The 18,690-nt window shown below is 40.9% G+C and overlaps 1 protein-coding gene across 3 annotated transcripts in view; it reads right to left on the bottom strand.

The window, feature by feature from the left end:
• The window catches only part of NALCN (sodium leak channel, non-selective), a 249,642-nt gene extending 231,415 nt beyond the window's left edge, over window positions 1–18,227 (bottom strand). The window contains exons 1-3 of one of the 3 annotated variants that reach the window (XM_056328711.1): window positions 18,011–18,227; window positions 7,329–7,475; window positions 5,025–5,207 (exon numbers count right to left, since the gene is read on the bottom strand). In XM_056328711.1, coding sequence (XP_056184686.1) covers window positions 5,025–5,207; window positions 7,329–7,436 — 291 coding nt within the window. In that variant the 5' untranslated portion in view covers window positions 7,437–7,475; window positions 18,011–18,227. The remainder of the gene's footprint in view (window positions 1–5,024; window positions 5,208–7,328; window positions 7,476–18,010) is intronic. The other 2 variants (XM_056328710.1, XM_056328712.1) reach the window with 2 other exon arrangements.
• Between the last annotated feature and the right edge of the window lie 463 nt (window positions 18,228–18,690).

Consider the following 18,690-nt stretch of genomic DNA (forward strand, 5'->3'; position numbering starts at 1 on the left):
TCCTGAGCCACTCTACCATTTCACAGACCATCATTCTTCGATTTATAACACAAGCGTAAAATATGTCATAAAAAACAAACTGACTTGATCTAATTCTCTGTCTCTATCTCGTATAAAACTTCACAAAACATTACAAGTTGTCGTACTGTTTGTACATACATTTTATACGATGCAGCCAGCCAACATTAGGCAGACTGTCCTAGAATTTTGTTTTTAAAAAGATCTCAATCAGTAAGAAATTATAGCCTGTATTTCATTTTTCAGGTGTGAGTTGCAAGGTGAAGACAGACACATCATTAATACTAGTTCACTTGTTCACAACAAATTGCAATAGCCTGCAATACCAAAAGCTGTAATGTGATGAACATATCACAAGCCTTTTGGTATTTTCTTCCAAGGTAGTGCCTATATACTGACTATAATCCATTATGCTGCACATGTATACCCACTTCAATTCTTCCAAGAGGAGTCAATCTATCATAAAACTTATCAGAAGCAAACAGCGTGTGGTAGCAATAACAAGGAATATCAATACACTATTTTGAAAACAAGAGGACCTCAGACCCTGTAGCAGATATATTCTATACCGTCATCTTCTGGCTTCTTTAATATATGCATTTTGTGCTCCTTATAGAAACACATATCAGCGTCTATTTTCTTTGTAGGTGGTGAATATATAAGCAGTGTGCTTGTAATTCCAAGTCCTCTATATCGATTGTCCACAAATGTAACAAGCAACAACCAACACGGCAAGGCGCAGGGAGCCCAAATTTTGAATAGATTTTACTACCACAGCAACAATTATTCAGAAGGAAACATGAGTAATAAAAGACACAACGTCACAGCAACATTTCAGTTTAACTTTCCTTCTGGGGTAATAAAACATTTGGATGGATGTATCACTTTATTTTGTCACATAGTTTACACAGGCAAAAAGGAAACTTTTTACAGAGAAAAGGCTGGGATTTTCAGAAACTACTTTCTTTTTCTAAAAACCCCTGGGAACCAAAGGAAGTAAATTTCTCATTTGTCCTCAGAAGATATTAATTAGACTTGACTTAAAAATTTTCAAAATCTTCTTAGTTCAGCTATACTTACACTGTTATTAACTGATACTTAAATGGATGGTGCCTACCTTCTCCATAAATTAGGTTTCTCACTGGACTAAAATTTTGCCCTAATCATAGTTCAAAAGCTTATTAGCATCTCAATTCCTAAGGCCTTTACAGAAATACTGATTTATGGTAAAGTTCAGTAGAACCATATGGTAATACATTCATTGATCCTACATTCACCAAAAGTCTTGAATGCACTTAAATTAGCACTACAGTTGATACACAAATTTCCATATATAAAGATGTTTCATATACAAACATCTTTAATAAATGTTAAGAAGTTTCTAAACAGTGCCTTATTTTATTTGTGTTGCTGCTGTCTTTGGAAGTCCATGGATAATTATGTTCTTGGCAGAGTTGTAATATTTAACCAATATTTCCCCCAGAATCAATAACCCAAAAAGTAAGTCAAATGGTTCACTAAAAAAGATTATTTGTTGATTAGTATTCAAAGAACAAATTTGATAACATATTCAAAAAGTTCCGATTTAACAGCAGAAAAAAAGGCCAATCCAGTTCTAACATGTTTTATGGATGTTGCTATAAATGACTCAAGCCCATATCCTTTTCCTACAGCTCTCTCTTACGTGAATAATGTGCAGCCACCAGGTCCAGCGAAGCTATTCTTCCCCTTTATTCAGCAATTGTGAAACCACATCCAACAAGCCTAATTTTGAGCTGACTGCAGTTCTGGGCTCCCCAGTACAAGAAGGACATAGACATAATGGAGCAAGCAGAGGGCCACCAAAAAGGTCAGAGAGCTGGAGCACATGATGTAGGAGGAAAAGGTGAGAGACATGGGTCTGTTCAGCCTTCAGCAGGGAAGCAAAAGGGGAGACCTTGCTGCTGTCTACAACCACCTAATCAGAGGATACAGAGAAGATGGAGTCAAACTCTTCTTGGAAATGCACTGTGGTAAGACAAGATCTAAGACAAACAAGTTGGAACATGGAAAATTCTGATTAAATCTCAGGAAAAAAATCTTTCACATGAGGTTGGCCAAGCAGTGGAACAGGCTGTCTAGAGAGCTTGAGGAATCTTCTTCCTTGGAAGAAGCTGAGATTCACCTGAACAACGCAAGCCATGGGCATATTCATTGAACCAGACCTGCTTTGGGCAGCAGGTCAGGCTAAATGACCTCTGGAGGTCCCTTCCCATCTAAGTAATTCTATGACTCTATGACTAGTGCCAATGAAGGCACTAGATTTCAGTGCAACTATATTTACTGAATGCTACAAGACATTAAGCTGTAAGCAAATCCTCAGTTGTTAAATAACAAATGCAGCCATTTTATATTGAAACAATCTCTTTTGTAACAGTGGTTATGTCTAATCTATTCTACTGTGTTTTTATCTAATAAAACTGTTGTGGTTTAACCCTGGCTGGTGATTAAGTACCATGCAGCCACTCATGCACTCCCTCCTCACCCAAAGGGATGGGGAGGAGAATCAGAAGGCAATGTAAAACTCAAGGGTTGAGATAAAAACAACTTAATAATTGAAATAAAATAAAAACAAAAGAACAGTAATAATAAGAATAGCAATAACAATTATAATGAAAAGGAGGGAGAAGGGAGAGGAATGAAATCAAAGGGAAGGGAGAAAAGAAAACAAGCGATGCACAACACAACTGCTCACCACCCGCTGGCTGATGCCCAGCCAGTCCCCGAGCAAAGATTTGCAGGCCCTGGCCAACCGTCACCAGTTTATACACCCAGCATGCTGTCTCATGGTATGGAATACGTCTTTGGCTACAGGTCACCTGTCCTGGCTGTGTCCCCTCCCAGTGTCCCGTGCCCCTCCAGCCCTCTCGCTGGCAGGGACTGAAAAACTGAAAAGTCCTCTACTCAGTATAAACATCACCCAGCAACAGCTAAAACCATCAGTGTCCTGGCAGCATTGTTCTCGCATCAGAGCCAAACCACATCATTGCACCAGCTACTAAGAATAAAATTAACCCTATCCCAGCCAAAACCAGGACATTAACAAAGAGTGAAATGTCACCATGCAAATGAAATAATCTGTGTTTTCATCTACATACATGTATAACATGAATCAAGGCAATGTAACCAACTCCAGACAGCTGTTCATTCTGAATGGAGAGACTCATCAGACATGCTTCAAAGACAAGTTCATCGTATGACGATCAAAGATAAGTCCATCCTATGAGGAGCAGCTAAGGACTGTGGGTTTGCCTAGTTAGGAGAAAAGGAGGCTGAGGAGTGACCTCATTGCTCTCTACAGCTTCCTGAGGAGGGGAAGCAGAAACGGAGATGCTGATTTCTTCTTCCAGGTACCCAGTGATGGTAGAAGGTGTGGGAATGGTTCAAAGCTGCATCAGTGGAGGTTTAGACTCTACATTAGGAAGCATCTCTTCACTGAGAGGGTAGCCAAACACTGGAACAGACTTCCTAGAAAGATGGTTAGTGCCCCAAGACTGTCAGCGTCTAAGAGGCATTTGGACAATGCCCTTAACAACATGCTTTAACTTTTGGTCAGCCCTGAAGTGGTCAGGCAGTTAGACTAGATGATCAATACAGGTCCCTTCCAATTGTCCCTTCCAACTATACTATACTACACTACACTATATCCACAAACCCACGAATTTAAACAACCCAGCAAAACATATCAGAATATGCAGCAACATATTATTCGTAGCCCCTAGGTGTCGACCGAGTGAAGTTGATAGTACCATACACAAAAGCTGAGAAATCAAGCTTTGTACAAAAGTCACACTTCCCTCTCTCTGCGTTAATACCTAGGTGTTCACTTCTTTGCAAAGCCTACACTGGTTGCAATAGTAACTTGTTACTCCCACACTGTTCAAATGTGCATGCTGGTTGCTGATTCCCATTCATGATCCTGTGTCTTCATCTTCACCTGCTTAATGGACATCTCTAAGTAAAGAGTGTATAGTTAGTGGCCAGAAATAGCACTTCACAAAGGATTACTTTGGCCTTATGCAACACATAAGATTTTCTCAGAATCATCTTATTTCAGTATTTTTCTAAATATTAATATTAATGAGATCTTAACTTCTACTATTAATATTAATATTCATTAAGTATGATGACATAATAGCTCAGTTTGGCAGTGAACAAAAAATGCTATCCGTAAACTCAGAACAAACTGAACAGCTAAGTACAATCACACATGTCTCTGGAGTCACCAGACCTTTCAAGAGTGAAAGGCAAGGATAACGCACTGATGATCTATTCTGCGCAATAGTGACACAACTGTGCTGTCAATAAGGACTGCAAGGATATTTTCTATATGCAGGCTGAATCTGTACCTTTTTATAGAAGACTGGAAACAATCAATACAATAATGCTACAAAATAATGATTACTGAAAAATTCTGCAGTTTTACATTGTCCAATATCATATCTACTTACGCAAATTAGTCCAGCAACAACAGTAAACATACGATAACAGAATAATTTGTTTACCAACATGCATTATCTTAAGGAAAAAATAACCTTCTCATCCAGCTTACAGTAAGGCGTATGTTTTCATTTCAATAATGTAATCACACAACAACACATCCAGCTTTCTGAAATGAAAATCAAAGTTCTAAGTCCACATACGGCGCTCTAGACATTTACAAAATATTCTTGCTAATGTACCTGTAGCTTATTTTTCATTTCATTCTTTAATACAAAGAAACTATATATTCCTTAGTAGGAAACCATTATTATGAATGTTGGCATTATATTTTGGGAGGGATTAAATATGCAGTAAATCTGCATTTTTGTCAATCTTTCTTTTAAGTTTATATGCCATGGTATTGCCTGCAGTTAAAAACAATCAAATCAAAAAGAGCTGAGAAGTTAAAAAACAAAGACCAAATGTCACAGCATGTATTTAGATCACTTTCTTAAGCACATGTAGAATATTGTTTAAATGCTTACCTTAACTATCCCACGGATATGCATTTTTGCTATCATCTCTGCAGTGTAAAGAAACATCAATAGAGTATCAAGAGCAAATGTCACATATTGGAGAGGAGGATAATGCTCGAAGGTCTTTGGAGTGTTCATACAAACCGAAATAACACTGATGATCGCACAGATGCGTAGTAAAGAGTGTACCCACTGGAAAGAAATCAAGACATTGCAAGATTTGCTTTGATGTTCAAAAAAAAGCTCAAATATTTAGCCTCCATAACTTGTACTGGCACTTAAATAAACACACATTTGCATTTTTCTTTTACATCATGATCCACATATTAAAAGTCTCCACCCAAAAACAAGCACTCCTGACTTTATTTATTTTTATATATATTACAGACATTTATATATAAATATAATATATATACATATATAGTTTTATTAGTTAATGTGAGAGGTTCCATAACTCAGAAACCAAGAATTAAAACTAAATCAGTCTACAATTTAAAAAAATAAGTGAGAGGCATGGGGATTAAAAGCATCCTTCCATTTGTGAAACAAATAAATATAACAGACACTATGTCACAGAAAGCTACTTCTTAACGTCAGTATTCACTTCGGTTCCAAACAAGTTTTGTTGCTATACAGTAACAGTTCATTTCTATGACTACTTAGGTCTCAGTCCCACTACAATCATTATTAATAAGGCTGATATTCAGTGCCAGTCACAGTGGGAGGTCTAACAAAAAAGAAGAATGTATCAGTACAGGGGTTGTAGGTTAGATTTTTTTTTCTTTTAAATCAATACACCACTGAAAGATCTTGAAGCCAGACAAGTGTAATGAATCAGAGTTGGTAAGGTCGTATCTATCAAAACAAGAAGGAAAAAACCAGACACTTCAGCAAGAAAAAAATTCTCCAACTAAAAACCACTGAAGTGTATAACAATTTTTCATCTGGAGAAAAATTCTGCACTCATTTACACCACCTGAGACCTTTTGATATTAAGATTTAAGAACACTCACCTTATTTAATATGCACTGTACGCTCACCTAAGTGTAATGATATTTGACCTGAATTGAATAGCTCTATCATTTGCATAGTCTGAGCCCAAATTAATAATTTGGAAGTGAAAAGCATCTGATAAATGATCTCTTATGTCCCTTTAACATCCACTTTGTTTCAAATCTTTTTTCAACTGAAAATATTAACATAAATACTAAAGTGTGGCTGATACAAAAACCGTTCTCTGCCACAGTAAAATGTTGGTAGTATACATGCTAAACAATATACTAGTCCATCAGTGTGACAAGAAAAAACTTATCTCTGTTGAAAATTAGTGTACTATGTGCCAAACCAGCATATATTTCTGCAATGTCACTTTATTAGAGCGGTTGTCACTACAAAGGTTCTACTTAAGATTATTTAGCACAAATTAATATATGGGTGTTGTCTTGTAAATTATTCAGGTGTTACAACTCAGCAACAAAGCTGAGGGGATCTGGCATCCATACTGCAAATGAGACAACAGTTCCATTCAATGAATTTAATGCCAACATGTATTATTTCAGAATATTTGACTTTCTGCTTTTACAAAGTAAAAATTTATACACTATAAAAGAAACTCTAAAATGCCTTCTCTGCAAAAACAAAAGTCATTCAAAATATAGGAATCCCACATGCACACTGGCTGCTGAATAAATAATTTAATTGTAATAACTGTATTGACATGGTAAAGGTGTTTTCTTAATACTGCAAATTCTGTTAATAACTACACTCCCAATAAAGCTTTCCCACGTTTCAAGTTTTTTACACCTATTTCTTAGAGCAGGATGTAGGCTAAATGATACCAGAAAAATGTGAGCTGTACTTCAAAATAACCAGCCAAAATACACTTTTATATTCATAAGTTTTGTAAAAGGAGAGATTTGAAAGTCAAAAGTGCCAACTGCTGGCTACCATTTTAGCAATGAAATGCTCCTTTTAATATCCTTTTCAAAAGGTCATTTTACGAACTTAACTTCTAATTTCAACAAACACGTTAGGAACCAGAGATATTGAAAGCATGGCCATTTAAAAAAGCAATTAGTAGATGAACTGGTTGGCAAACACTGCTTAATCATCCCCATCAGTCTGCAACAACCAAAAGAAAACTTTTTATTTAGTTTCAGATTTTTTGGCAAAAAATGAACTGGTAGATTAGCAACTATAGCTCAATACTTGTTTCTAACAAACATCTATTTCAGAATCTTTTGTGGAAGTCATATTTCAACAATACAAGTTACATATAATTTAAAATTAATAACTATGGAAAGAGATACCTACTGGTTTGTTAATCCACAGAATATCTGCATTGTCTGATAAAGATTCATCAGGACCAAAATCTGTAACTGGCTGGGCTTCCACCCTTGAACTCTGTTTCCTTTTTAGCATCCTGACGTTAACTTTTGTTATCTATAATCATGAAACCTCCTTGGGGAGAAAAAAAGAGAAGACATTAATTCTCTAAAGTCATTTTATAGTGCATTTTGAATAGTTTTATAAATAACCTAAATAATTTTGTTTTCAAGCAAAATGCCTTTGTACTTACTGATTATCAACATCTTCATTTTATTAAAAAGCTTTACCTATATTCATCACTGACATGACTCTTGTTAGTTTACAAAAATTTACATAAAGGTATGCAACACAAACAATTAACAGAAACTCAGCAATGGTGGCAGAAAATTGTGCCAATATGCAAAGAATGCTACTGCTGTGAACTTGAACCCAGAGTAATCATTGGATGGATTTGACCTGGAGCCATTTAATTTAATGGTGACATTTTCATTTATTACACTAGGCTAAGATAAAGCCCAACATGCCAAAGGCAAACAAGCAATGTTAAGCACCCAGCAGATGTTAATGTTCTTCACTGAAAAGCCTTTTTGCTATATACTACTATTAACATGTATTTTTCTAATACTTTTTGTTTGTTTGTTTGTTTTTAATGTTAAAGAGATTATGTATTCAACAGCCAGACAGCTGGCTGTCTCTGGGGCTTGTGTTGCCACATGGAAGGACAGAGGAAAATGTGCTGTTTCCACAAGGTCAGGCTGAGCCTGGACATTGCTGTGTGGGTGGCACTGAGCTTTCTGTATGTTTGATGATGTGAGCCATAAGCAGTAGACACATCACGAGAGTAGAAAGGTGGGTCAGATCTCATTATTGACTTTCCCACAGACACAGTTCACTGATCCCCAAGTCCAAATAAATGCAGAGATGAAGAAGATACACTCTTCCAAGGCATAACAGTCTGCTCATGAAATACAACTCTCTCATTCATGAAATACAATCCCTTAAGGATTTTTTTTTTTTCAGGAAAGCAAGGGAGAAGGAGAAAGCAAGATATTTGGACCGTGTTCTGGACCTTTACTCTGGACCAAGTGTGGTTTGTAGGTAACACTACACTTTCCAAAAGTTTGTTAAAATTAGTATAAAATAGAATCATAGAACGGTTTGAATTGGAAGGGACTTTCAAAGATCATCTAATCCAACTCCCCTGCCATGAGCACAGACACCTTCCCCGAGACCAGCTTGCTCAAAGCTCCATCCAACCTGGCCTTGAACCCTTCCAGGGATGGGGCATCCACAGCTTCTCTCAAGAGCCTGTTCCAGTGCCTCACCACCTTCATTGTAAAGAATGTCTTCCTAATGTCCAACCTAAATCTTCCCTCTTTCAGTTTAAAACTATTGCCCCTTTGTCCTGTCACTACAGGCCCTGGGTAATTACAGGCCTAAGTATCACAATGATGACTGCAACATGAACACAAGAGACACTGTCCTCAATCAGCTGGAGGAAACAGTGGACTCAGGACCACAGAAGTACCCATGTGCTTGGTCTCAGCTGGCCTCTTCAACCACACAGGCTGCTTGCTGCTTCATGTCCAAACACTATGCACCTATGCATCACTGGCTCTTCTTTTAGCTGTTAGGGCAAACATAACCTATTCATCTTCTTCCAAGTCCCTTGGAGTCTATTCCTGCTCTATTTTCTCTCTCAGGTTCAAGAGGTCAGCTCCTGTTTCTGTAATGCCCTTGCTACATTTTCAGAATTGTGGTTTCTCTTCTGATGTCTCTCCATACAGGACAAGCTCCATATGTGAGCTCCCTGCGAGTTTCTACAAAGTTTTTTCAGTACCTTCTTTTGTATCTCTCAGTAAACTAAAACTCCTGATCATGGTAACTGTGCCATCAGTATGACCTTGTGTTTTCCTACACACCTATCCCTTATCTCCTGTCTAGTATTTAAAAACCAAGTCTGAAACTTTGGTCTATCTTTGTATGGACCATTAAGCAACAGTGTCAATGTCTTGGATAGATGCTCCAGCTGCAGAGGATGACATTATGCAGTAACTGATTATCTTAAAATAAACAGAAATTATATAAAGGCACAAAATGAGGTACAACTTCTGACACATTTATTTGTGTTGGATGATCAGTCACAGCAGTCTTAGTACAGGTGAAACTGGTAAGCTGTCACTGAAAATTTGCAAATATTGTAAAATGAACATTACAAATTAATAGTCTTTCTCTAACAAATGAAGACAGAAATAATATCCCTATGAGTTCTACGTTCTCTTAATCTTCATGCTCAAGCTTCATGCTCTGACATCTTTCTCATAACTGAATTCACTACTTCCTCCTCTTTGGCAATTTTTCCTGCTTTCTCCTATTTATTTCTAAGGCTAATGTATTGACCTATTTTCTCTACTTGGACCAAAGAATAACTAGAAACACTAGAAGCCTCAGAGACGTCGGTGTACTTTTTCAGGTCATGAAGTCTTAAAACGGCTACATTTAGCGCAGTGATAAGTTTACTGCAACGTCTTGGGAACTGAATTTCTTAAAACCTTAGGGGGAAAAAAAGACACTTTTCAGAAAGTTTCTCGCAAATATGTTCCTTTGGAAACTGTTAGTCGAAAGCTAATCAGTGAATTAACAAAATAATTTTATGGTTACAATTTCTGGTAATGGCTATATGACAGTGCTCCTCGTAAACTCTTAAGAAAATACATGCCAATAAATAGAGAATCATTAAGATAAGTACAATCCATAATTATGAGCAAAGGCTCAGGATATGAAACACTAATGAGTCACTACTGATTTTTTTAAAGTAAATGACACTAAATAACAAGCTATGTCCATTTGAGGAAGAAAGTACATAATTATCAACTGGCTATTACGGAGGCTCTGGGTTTTTTATGCTTTTCTCAATATTACTTATTTATATGTCTGATGTGTAGGAAGATCAGCCATATCCTTCTAATAAAATTCCCATTTACCCTTCTATGCAGTGCTGGGGGGTGTTTGGTTTTTTTGTTGTTGTTTTTTTTTAATTGATCTGGGCACAGAAAATATTGTGAACTTTAAATGTCCATAATGGATTCAGTTCACATACTTAAATGTTCTGACTTAAGAGATCAGAATTCTTATTTTTAAGAGGTGGCCTTGAAGGAAAATATCACAATGTATATAAGCCCAATGGAAGGGAGGAAATGTTCACGAAATGTAAGAACAACCTTGTTCACCTCTCTACTTGAAATGCCCACAAAAAAAAGTGCAGAATAAAGATGACAAGCCAAGAATCTTCCGGAAATAGTCTTTAGCAAGACTATCCAAAGTCTAACATGGTTGCTCTCAAGCTTTTATGCCATTTTTTTGTTGTTGTTCTGACTTCTTTATTCTTCCAGGGAACACACAGGCTTTTTTCATGTTTGTTACTGCAGAGTAACGCAAAGCTCAGTACAGCCTCGGGACTCTTCCATGGGTGTAAAGAATTTTAACTCCTGGACTACAATACCTTTTGCACCTGTTTCTGCAGGGGAGGAACCTGCTGAAAGATGAAGAGGAGGAAGGGAGCTGTGCACGAACACCTTCTAGCATGTGATGCAGTGAGCATCACACCAAGCTGTGCTAATGGGAAGGCTGTAGGCCTCCCTAACCCCAACTACAAATCCACCCCTGCAGTTCCTGCATTGATTCTCATACATATCATTAGGTCTTTCTTTGATCACAACCTGTTATTAACATGAAAGGCTTATTACATTCTCTAGGATATATTTCTGGCTGCAGAGTTTTTAAGAAGTATTGGGTGCAGGGCAAAGACAGGTTTGGAGACAAGAAAACATGGAGTTTTGGGTCTACATCCACTTCACATTTCTTTGGAGTACTTTCCTTACAGTATCAGTGAAAAACCACAGCGCAGCCGTCAACCTTGTCAGGGAGGAATGTTGTGTATTTGCTTTTAAATCTCTCCTCTATTTTTAGAAGCAAAGACAAACTAAAGGAAGAAAACAAAATAGAAAATTACTCATACACTGCGCCCCTTCAGATCCATATGGTCAGCCTTTCCTCTTCCTCTGTCTCCTTGAACTTGCAGGTATGTTCAGCAACCACTACACTGTTTAAACCACCATCAATCACTAAATTTGAAGCTTCTGCTGAAATGAAAGGATGCTAGCACAATAGCTAGTGAATGTGGACCCACACTGCACTTGGGAAAAAGAAATCTGAAGACCCAGTCCCAGTTTGTGATATGCACGCTAACCACAAGACACTCCTGCTGATGGAAGTTTGCACTTCCTACAAAAATCAAAAGACAATTTTAAAAAAATAGCTGATCCTACACGGTATCAAAAGCTGAGAAATCTGTTTCTTGTGTATAAAGCAAGCTCACTGTATACAGCCAGATCTGGTCATGAAATCTCTATCGCAAAGTCAGGAAAACATGCTTATAAATGCTCAGGTATACAAAGAAGGCAGTTGAAAAATGACATCACAGAGAAATAAATAGGAAAATAAAGCAGATATTCCTACCTGTCAGTTAAGGAGAGAGTTTAAAAATCAGACAAATCCTTGGAATTAGCAGTGTCTGGCTTCCAGCATACTGCCTGTTAACTTTGTCACCTGAGATCATGTCAGCACTGCCTGAAGGTCCTCCCAGGGCAGGCCACCTACAAGCACTCTCTTCAAAACCAATTCTCTCTTCTTTGAAAACGTCAACTCCCAACTTTTCCCAGAGCTGGGACACACACAAGTGGCACATACAGTCCTAAGAGAATAATTATCTTTGAATCTTTTACTATCTGTGGAAGCTGAAATGGGTACAGTAAGAGGATGTGAGCACCCATACACATAGCATGATGACAAAACCCCATTTCCACATTATACATGTAAAAAAGCCCTGAACTAGAAGGCTAACTTAAAGAAGAAATTGCTCTTAACCACAGTATGCATTATACGGTTAAAGGAAAAACGTAAGTTCTCATTCTTTCATCTCAATAGCCTCCTTCCCTCTTAGCAAATTGTTGTTTCTCTGTGGACTGCTCCCTCCATCCCCACGTTCTTCCATCCCCATGTTCTTCCATCCCTGCTTTTGGGTGCAGGTATAGGTGAATGGCATTTCAGTATTTGTTTTCATGTTGCAAAATATTTGAAGTGAGCAAGTTACACAAATGACAGTACAGATATATTTCGTTTTAGAAGGGCAAAGACAGAATTCCAATGGATACAACCACATGGCACTATGGATGTTATTAACTCATAACTAGTTTCAAGGAAAAACTTACTTTGGTACTTTTTCTCTCTGTGTGGTATCGTTATCGCATCTGATAAAATGTCCTAAAAGATATCTTCATTATTTTGAACACAGTATACTGCCAATAGCTGATTGAACTTCAGTATTTATTAAGACCAAACAGGATTCTTCACAAAGAAGTTATACTGAAGGGAACACCCTAAAAATCAGTTTAATTCGCATTTTCAAATCATTTGGATACAGGTAGGAAAGAACAGCCAGTGACATCTTGTACTTACTAACAGGACCCCAGATCAAAAATACTGGACTGGGGTTCACAGATCAAGAAAGGTTTAACAATTGCTTAAAGCTGCCAATGTAAGAACTCATCTGAATATAGACAGGTGTCCAGACTTTAGTTCTTTGCTCCCAACACATCACCTGTGTCTTATAATCCGCTAAGGACAATGCTTACACAATATTTATTTCTCAAATATAAGTTCTTCCTCTCAGACCTAGCCAAAATAATTCAGACCTACTCAGCAGACAGAATCAAGTATCACAATGCATACAAAAGCAGATCTCATGTAAGCCAGATACAATACACAGCCTACCACTACCATCACATAATGTCATATCACAAGTCCTTTTTACTATAAGCCTTCTAACACCCAGAAGACACAGTTTCAAATAAGCTACACAAGCGTATACACGGTGCCGTGATGCAGCCAGATACTTCATCATTTTAAATAGAATTGGTTAGCTTTTTGACATTTTTCGGTTAAGAAATTGGGTTGAGTAAAAGAAAAAAAAATACTGAAGATGATTTTTCAGATGGTGCTGTTAGACCACACCATGGCACACTCCACCATGCCACTTCTTTTACATACAAAGTAGAGATCAAGCTACTCAAAAGCTAACTCTCTAGTAAAGAGTAGATACAGTCTCACATTCAGAGTCCCAGCTCCCCAAGTGTCCCGAAAGGAGGGACACATCTGAGCATGAAGTGGCTGCTTCCCTGTACAAGTAACCAGCTTTTTCTTCCAGTGGAAACCAAAGCACAAGAGTGGGCAGCACCCTCAGTCTCCTTCCAACATGCTGGCTGTTGGCATGACTGGACAACAGGGCAGCTTACCAAGTCCTACAATTTAAGTATACCCTTAGACATTACTCTGTCAGAATGGTTACTAAAATGCTAGAATTTAATGATGGCCTCTGAATGCACAGTAATTAGATGCGGAGAATATATTGATGGCATTATATTGCTTTTATGGATGTATAGCACAGTTTAACAGCTGCATTACCTAAAAAGTTCACTTCAGCTGTGGGCCACCTGTGGGCCACTTACTCACCACTTGCTGCTCTAGGATTAGTCTACTGCAATGTAGCCTATATGAAAATCCTTAAAAGCCCATAGCTAACAAAGACATGCAGCAACGTGCTCAGTCAAAATCATGCTGGAAAAAATACAAGAGCAGTGTTCTGGGATTTGCTTTTGTGCTCTATTCATCTTAGGTAGAAATTGTGTCACAGCCCTCTCTGAGAGCAAGAGGGCAGGTAGCAGTAGGTCATTCTTTGAAATGATTCAGGGAGTAAGCCATCCTGCCTCTAAAACACCCCACATTCACTAACCTGCCATGAATACTGCAGATATAATTTTTCAGGGTTTTAAAGAAAGGGATGAGGGCATCCTTCCCAGAATGATGCTGGGGTGGAAAAGGAGCTTCTCTGTAGGCAGATGGCTGGCAGCATGCCTGCTTAAGTGATTATTTTAATGTTGCTGGGATTTTGTTATACCACTAATTACATGTTAATGTGCCTAGAACCTTGTACACACATCTTTTCATAATTTAAATTGAAATACAGTAAAACTTAAAATAAACAGTGGTTAGCATTGCCACAATTTTGGGTAAAATAATTATTTAAGAAATTTGAATATTCTAGATCATCTTCCCTTCCCAAATTCTTCCCTGTCAATCATTTAAGGAATCACCATCAAAACAGTCAACACCTATAGATTTTAAACTTGAAATCCTCAAAGCAAAATTAGGGCTTCCTTTTTGCCATATTATCTTTCCTTTAAAACAAATATATTGGCTCGGGATACACAGTCTCATTGCTGCAGGGTAGTTCCTAGAAGGTGCAGCCATAACCTTTGGTACTATACTATCATCTTCATAAACACAATGATTGAATGCAATGCCTCAGGAAGGAAAGGCCAAACCCAAAAGCTTTATTTTGGGGAAAAAAAGTGTATGGAAAACTGAGATCATAGAATCATAAGCTAACTCAGGTTGGAAGGAGCTCGGGAGGTCTCTAGTCCAACCTCCTGCTCAAGCAGCATCATTCTGGGATGACAGCTGTTCAACATCATTGCCAGCGACATGGACGGTGAGATTGAGCGCAACCTCAGCAAGGCTGCTGTTGACACCAAGCTGTGTGTGTACGGTCAACACACTGGAGGGAAGGGACACCATCCAGAGGGACCTTGACAGGCTTGAAAGGTGGGCCCATGCAAACCTCATGAAGTTCAACAAGGCAAATGCAAGGCCCTGAACATGGGTTGGGGCAATCCCAAGCACAAACACAGGCTGGACAGAGAATGGATTGAGAGCAGCCTTGAGGAGAAAGCCCTGGGTGTGCTGGTTGAGGAGAAGCTCAAGATGGCCCCACAATGTGCACTTGCAGCCCAGAAAGCCAACTGCATCCTGGGCTGCATCAAAAGAATCGCGACCAGCAGGTTGAGAGAGACGATCCCCCGTCTCTACTCTGCTCCTGTGAGACCCCACCTGGAGCACTGCGTTCAGCCCTGGGGCCCCCAACGCAAGAAGGACATGCACCTGTTGCAACGAGTCCAGAGGAAGGCCATGAAGATGATCAGAGGGCTGAGGTACCTCTCCTATGAAGACAGGCTGAGACAGCTGCGGTTGTTCAGCTTGGAAAAGGCTCTGAGAAGACCTTCCAGCAGCCTTCCAGTACCTAAAGGGGGCCTACAAGAAAGCTGGGGAGGGACTTTTTACAAGGGCAGGTAGTGATGCCTGACAAGGGGTAATGGCTTTAAACTGAAAGAGGGTGGGTTTAGATTAGATAATAGGAAGAAATTATTTACTGTGATGGTGATAAGACAGTGGAACAGGGTTCCCAGAGAAGCTGTGGATGCCCCATCCCTGGATGCATTCAAGGCCAAGCTGGATGTGGCTTTGAGCAACCTGGTCTAGTGGAAGGTGTGCATCCCCCACCCCCACCCCGGCAAGGGGGTTAGAAGTAGATGGTCTTTAAAGTCCCTTCCAACCCAAACCATTCTGTGATTCTATAATTCTATGAACTCTGGCGTTAGATCAGGCTATTTCAATTTACTCGGGTTACTCCAGTCTGGTCTGGAGACTACAACTTCTTTGAGCATCTTGTTCCACTGTTTGATTGTTCTCACGATGGGAGAAAATGAAATAGAAAAAAGAAGACATGAAAGATAAAAATATCACAGAAAATAAAGAAAAATCACCTAGCAGAACAAAGACAATTTGCAACCATAGTCTAGGAGTGTAACTCCCAAAGCAAGACATTTATGAGTACTTAACAATACAGAGAACCTTAAACAAAATAAAAGAGGCTATGGAGGTAAAGAAAGGGAGAACAGAAAAAGATTTTAAAGGGAAATAATATATGATTCAACCCGTAAAGCCCATATTAGGCTGACTTTGCTCTTTACCTCCAAAAAGATTTCAGGCTCAAAATCTACAGGACATCCAAGTAATTTTCCAACCATGGAAGCATTGTATTAGTAACACATTAAAAACTGTTTGTGAATACAACGCCTCTATTCTACTCATAAACACATGAAAAATCTTGTTTACAGCTGCCTGAATTCCTAAATACCTAGTGGAGTGGGGAGGAAACTCAAATCCTCAGAAGCCAGTAACAGTTCTATCTCATTATGAGATACCCATCTTATCTGTGAAAATCCGAGACTCTCCAGCTCTTTCACAGCTTGGTCCAGTAGCCTGTTACTCCCTACAACCCAGCTTGATGCTATTCACATCCTGTGGTGAAGGTTTAAGACCTGAAACCTCTGTGACTCAAGTCCTGGGTTTGGATGAATGCCACATAGTTCTTTCTACATAGTGTTCATGGTACCAGCAATGTCCATGAGCTGGCAATAAGTCAAATCAGATTAAGTTGTATTTCCAAGAGGTATAGCTTAAATGGGAATTAACTGTGATGGACCATTTTCAGACTAAAATAAACAGACACACCAAACAAAAAGTCTACATTTTTAAAGCACAAATGACATGTGATTGTTACGGCTTTAAAATTTCATTTTAAAACACAATATTGAGCTCAAAGTTAAACAAAAATTCCCTGAAGCATTCCTAAAAGTCACCAAAGGTATATGCACGAGTTTGCAGAGAGCTGTAGTCTTCCAGCAGCCAGACACCAACTCAAAGAAATTTTTTCTCCCTCCATTGAAGTTTCTTTGTGATTTATGCAGCAAAACTGTGCTCATTGTTAATATGTACTATTTTCTAGAAGTGAATTAGAAGGCAGGTGCGATGTGGCTGGTGTGGAAGGAAATGGAGAGAGAAGGCCAATGAAATGAAACAGGAAATTGAAGATGCTTAAGACAAAACCAAAACACTCAAACAGCATTCAGTTATTACTTCCTCACTGTGACTATCTGCCCCCTGTAAGTGACTCAGAATGCAACAATGGGTAACCGACCAAATCACAGCTGACTTTAAAGGTACAATCTGCATGTAAAGGCCATCAGAAAGCACCCCCCTTCCTAAAAACGTGTCTCTCACATTACCGGACTGCTACAATAAAAACATGTCAACAACAGAAAGACGGTAAGTGCCTCTTCCTCCACTCAAGGCACAGTGTTAAGACCCCTGAACCTGCACGTTAGAGACCGACTTCAGGCCTAGGTACGTCGCCCCTCCAACCACCCCAGCCCTGTAGCCACCTAGGCCCCCCCCTGCGGGAAGTGGCTCCCCCGCACACCCTGCCCCATCCACAACCACCCCATTAAATCCGTCACCCCCGGCCTGCGATAAATGAAGAGGCCTGCGCGACTGCGAGGACACAACAGCGGCACATTCTGGCCCCGTGGCGGGACAGGGAGGGGACCGGGGGCAGGAGGGACAGGCCCGCCCCGGCGAGGCCCAGCGGCCGCAGGCCCAGAGGGCGGCCCGGGGCGCCCCCTCCCACCGCCGGGAAGGGCGGGTGGGGCGGGCGACGAGGAGGGCGCCGCCGCCCCTGCCCCCCCGGCGGAGCCGGCCAGGCCGCTCGCCGCGCCCGTCGCTTCCCCGAGAGTGGCCTGCCTCCTCGGGAGCGCCACGGCGGTCGCTGGCGACCGAGAGGCCGGGGGAAGGGGGCGAGAGGAGCCGGGGCCCACCGCGTACCGAGCCCAGCGCCGCGCAGCAAGCCGCGCCCCGCGCCTCCGACCTACCGCCAGCATCTGCCTTCATGGCGCGGTCGGCGGGGGCCGGTCCCGGCCGCCGCGGGTGTGTGAGGTGTAACGGTGTGTGCCGGCCTCGCACGCCGTCCTCCCGCGGCGGATCGGGGCGGCGGGGCCCGCCCGGCGGCGGCGGCCGCCCTCGGTCTCTCGGCAACAGCGGCGGCGGCCGCGGGGACGGGGCGGGGGGCGGGCGGGGCGGCCTGGGCCGGCGCCGGGGAGGGGGCAGGTGAGGAGGGGACGGTACCGGCCGCACACACGCACGGTGCAAACAACAGCGGGCAGCACCCGTGAGCTGCCAGAGCCTCCCGCCTGAGAGGGAATCGCGCTCAACGGCTCGGGAGCCAGGGGCGGCCGGTGGTCCCGGCACGCACAACGCTCCCACGGCCACCCCGAAACGTGTCGGCTGCGCCCCGACCCGCGCCGGCGGTGAGCGGAACCGGAGAGCACCCCCCGGCTGCCACCCCCGGTGTCACCCCCGGGTGTCACCCCCCGGGCGAGCAGGCACAGCTGCTGTTTCCACAGCCGCGTGGCACTGGAGCAGGACTTCTGGCAGCAGTTTTGTAGGTTTTTGGCTGGGGCTTTTGGGGTGATCTGGTGTGTTTTGGTGTGGTGGTGGGGGTTTTTTTGTTTTTTTTTTTTCATGGTACTGAAAAAAGTACATGGTACAAGTA

The sequence above is a fragment of the Falco biarmicus genome, chromosome 2 (genome assembly GCF_023638135.1).
Source record: "Falco biarmicus isolate bFalBia1 chromosome 2, bFalBia1.pri, whole genome shotgun sequence".
NCBI lineage: Eukaryota > Metazoa > Chordata > Aves > Falconiformes > Falconidae > Falco > Falco biarmicus.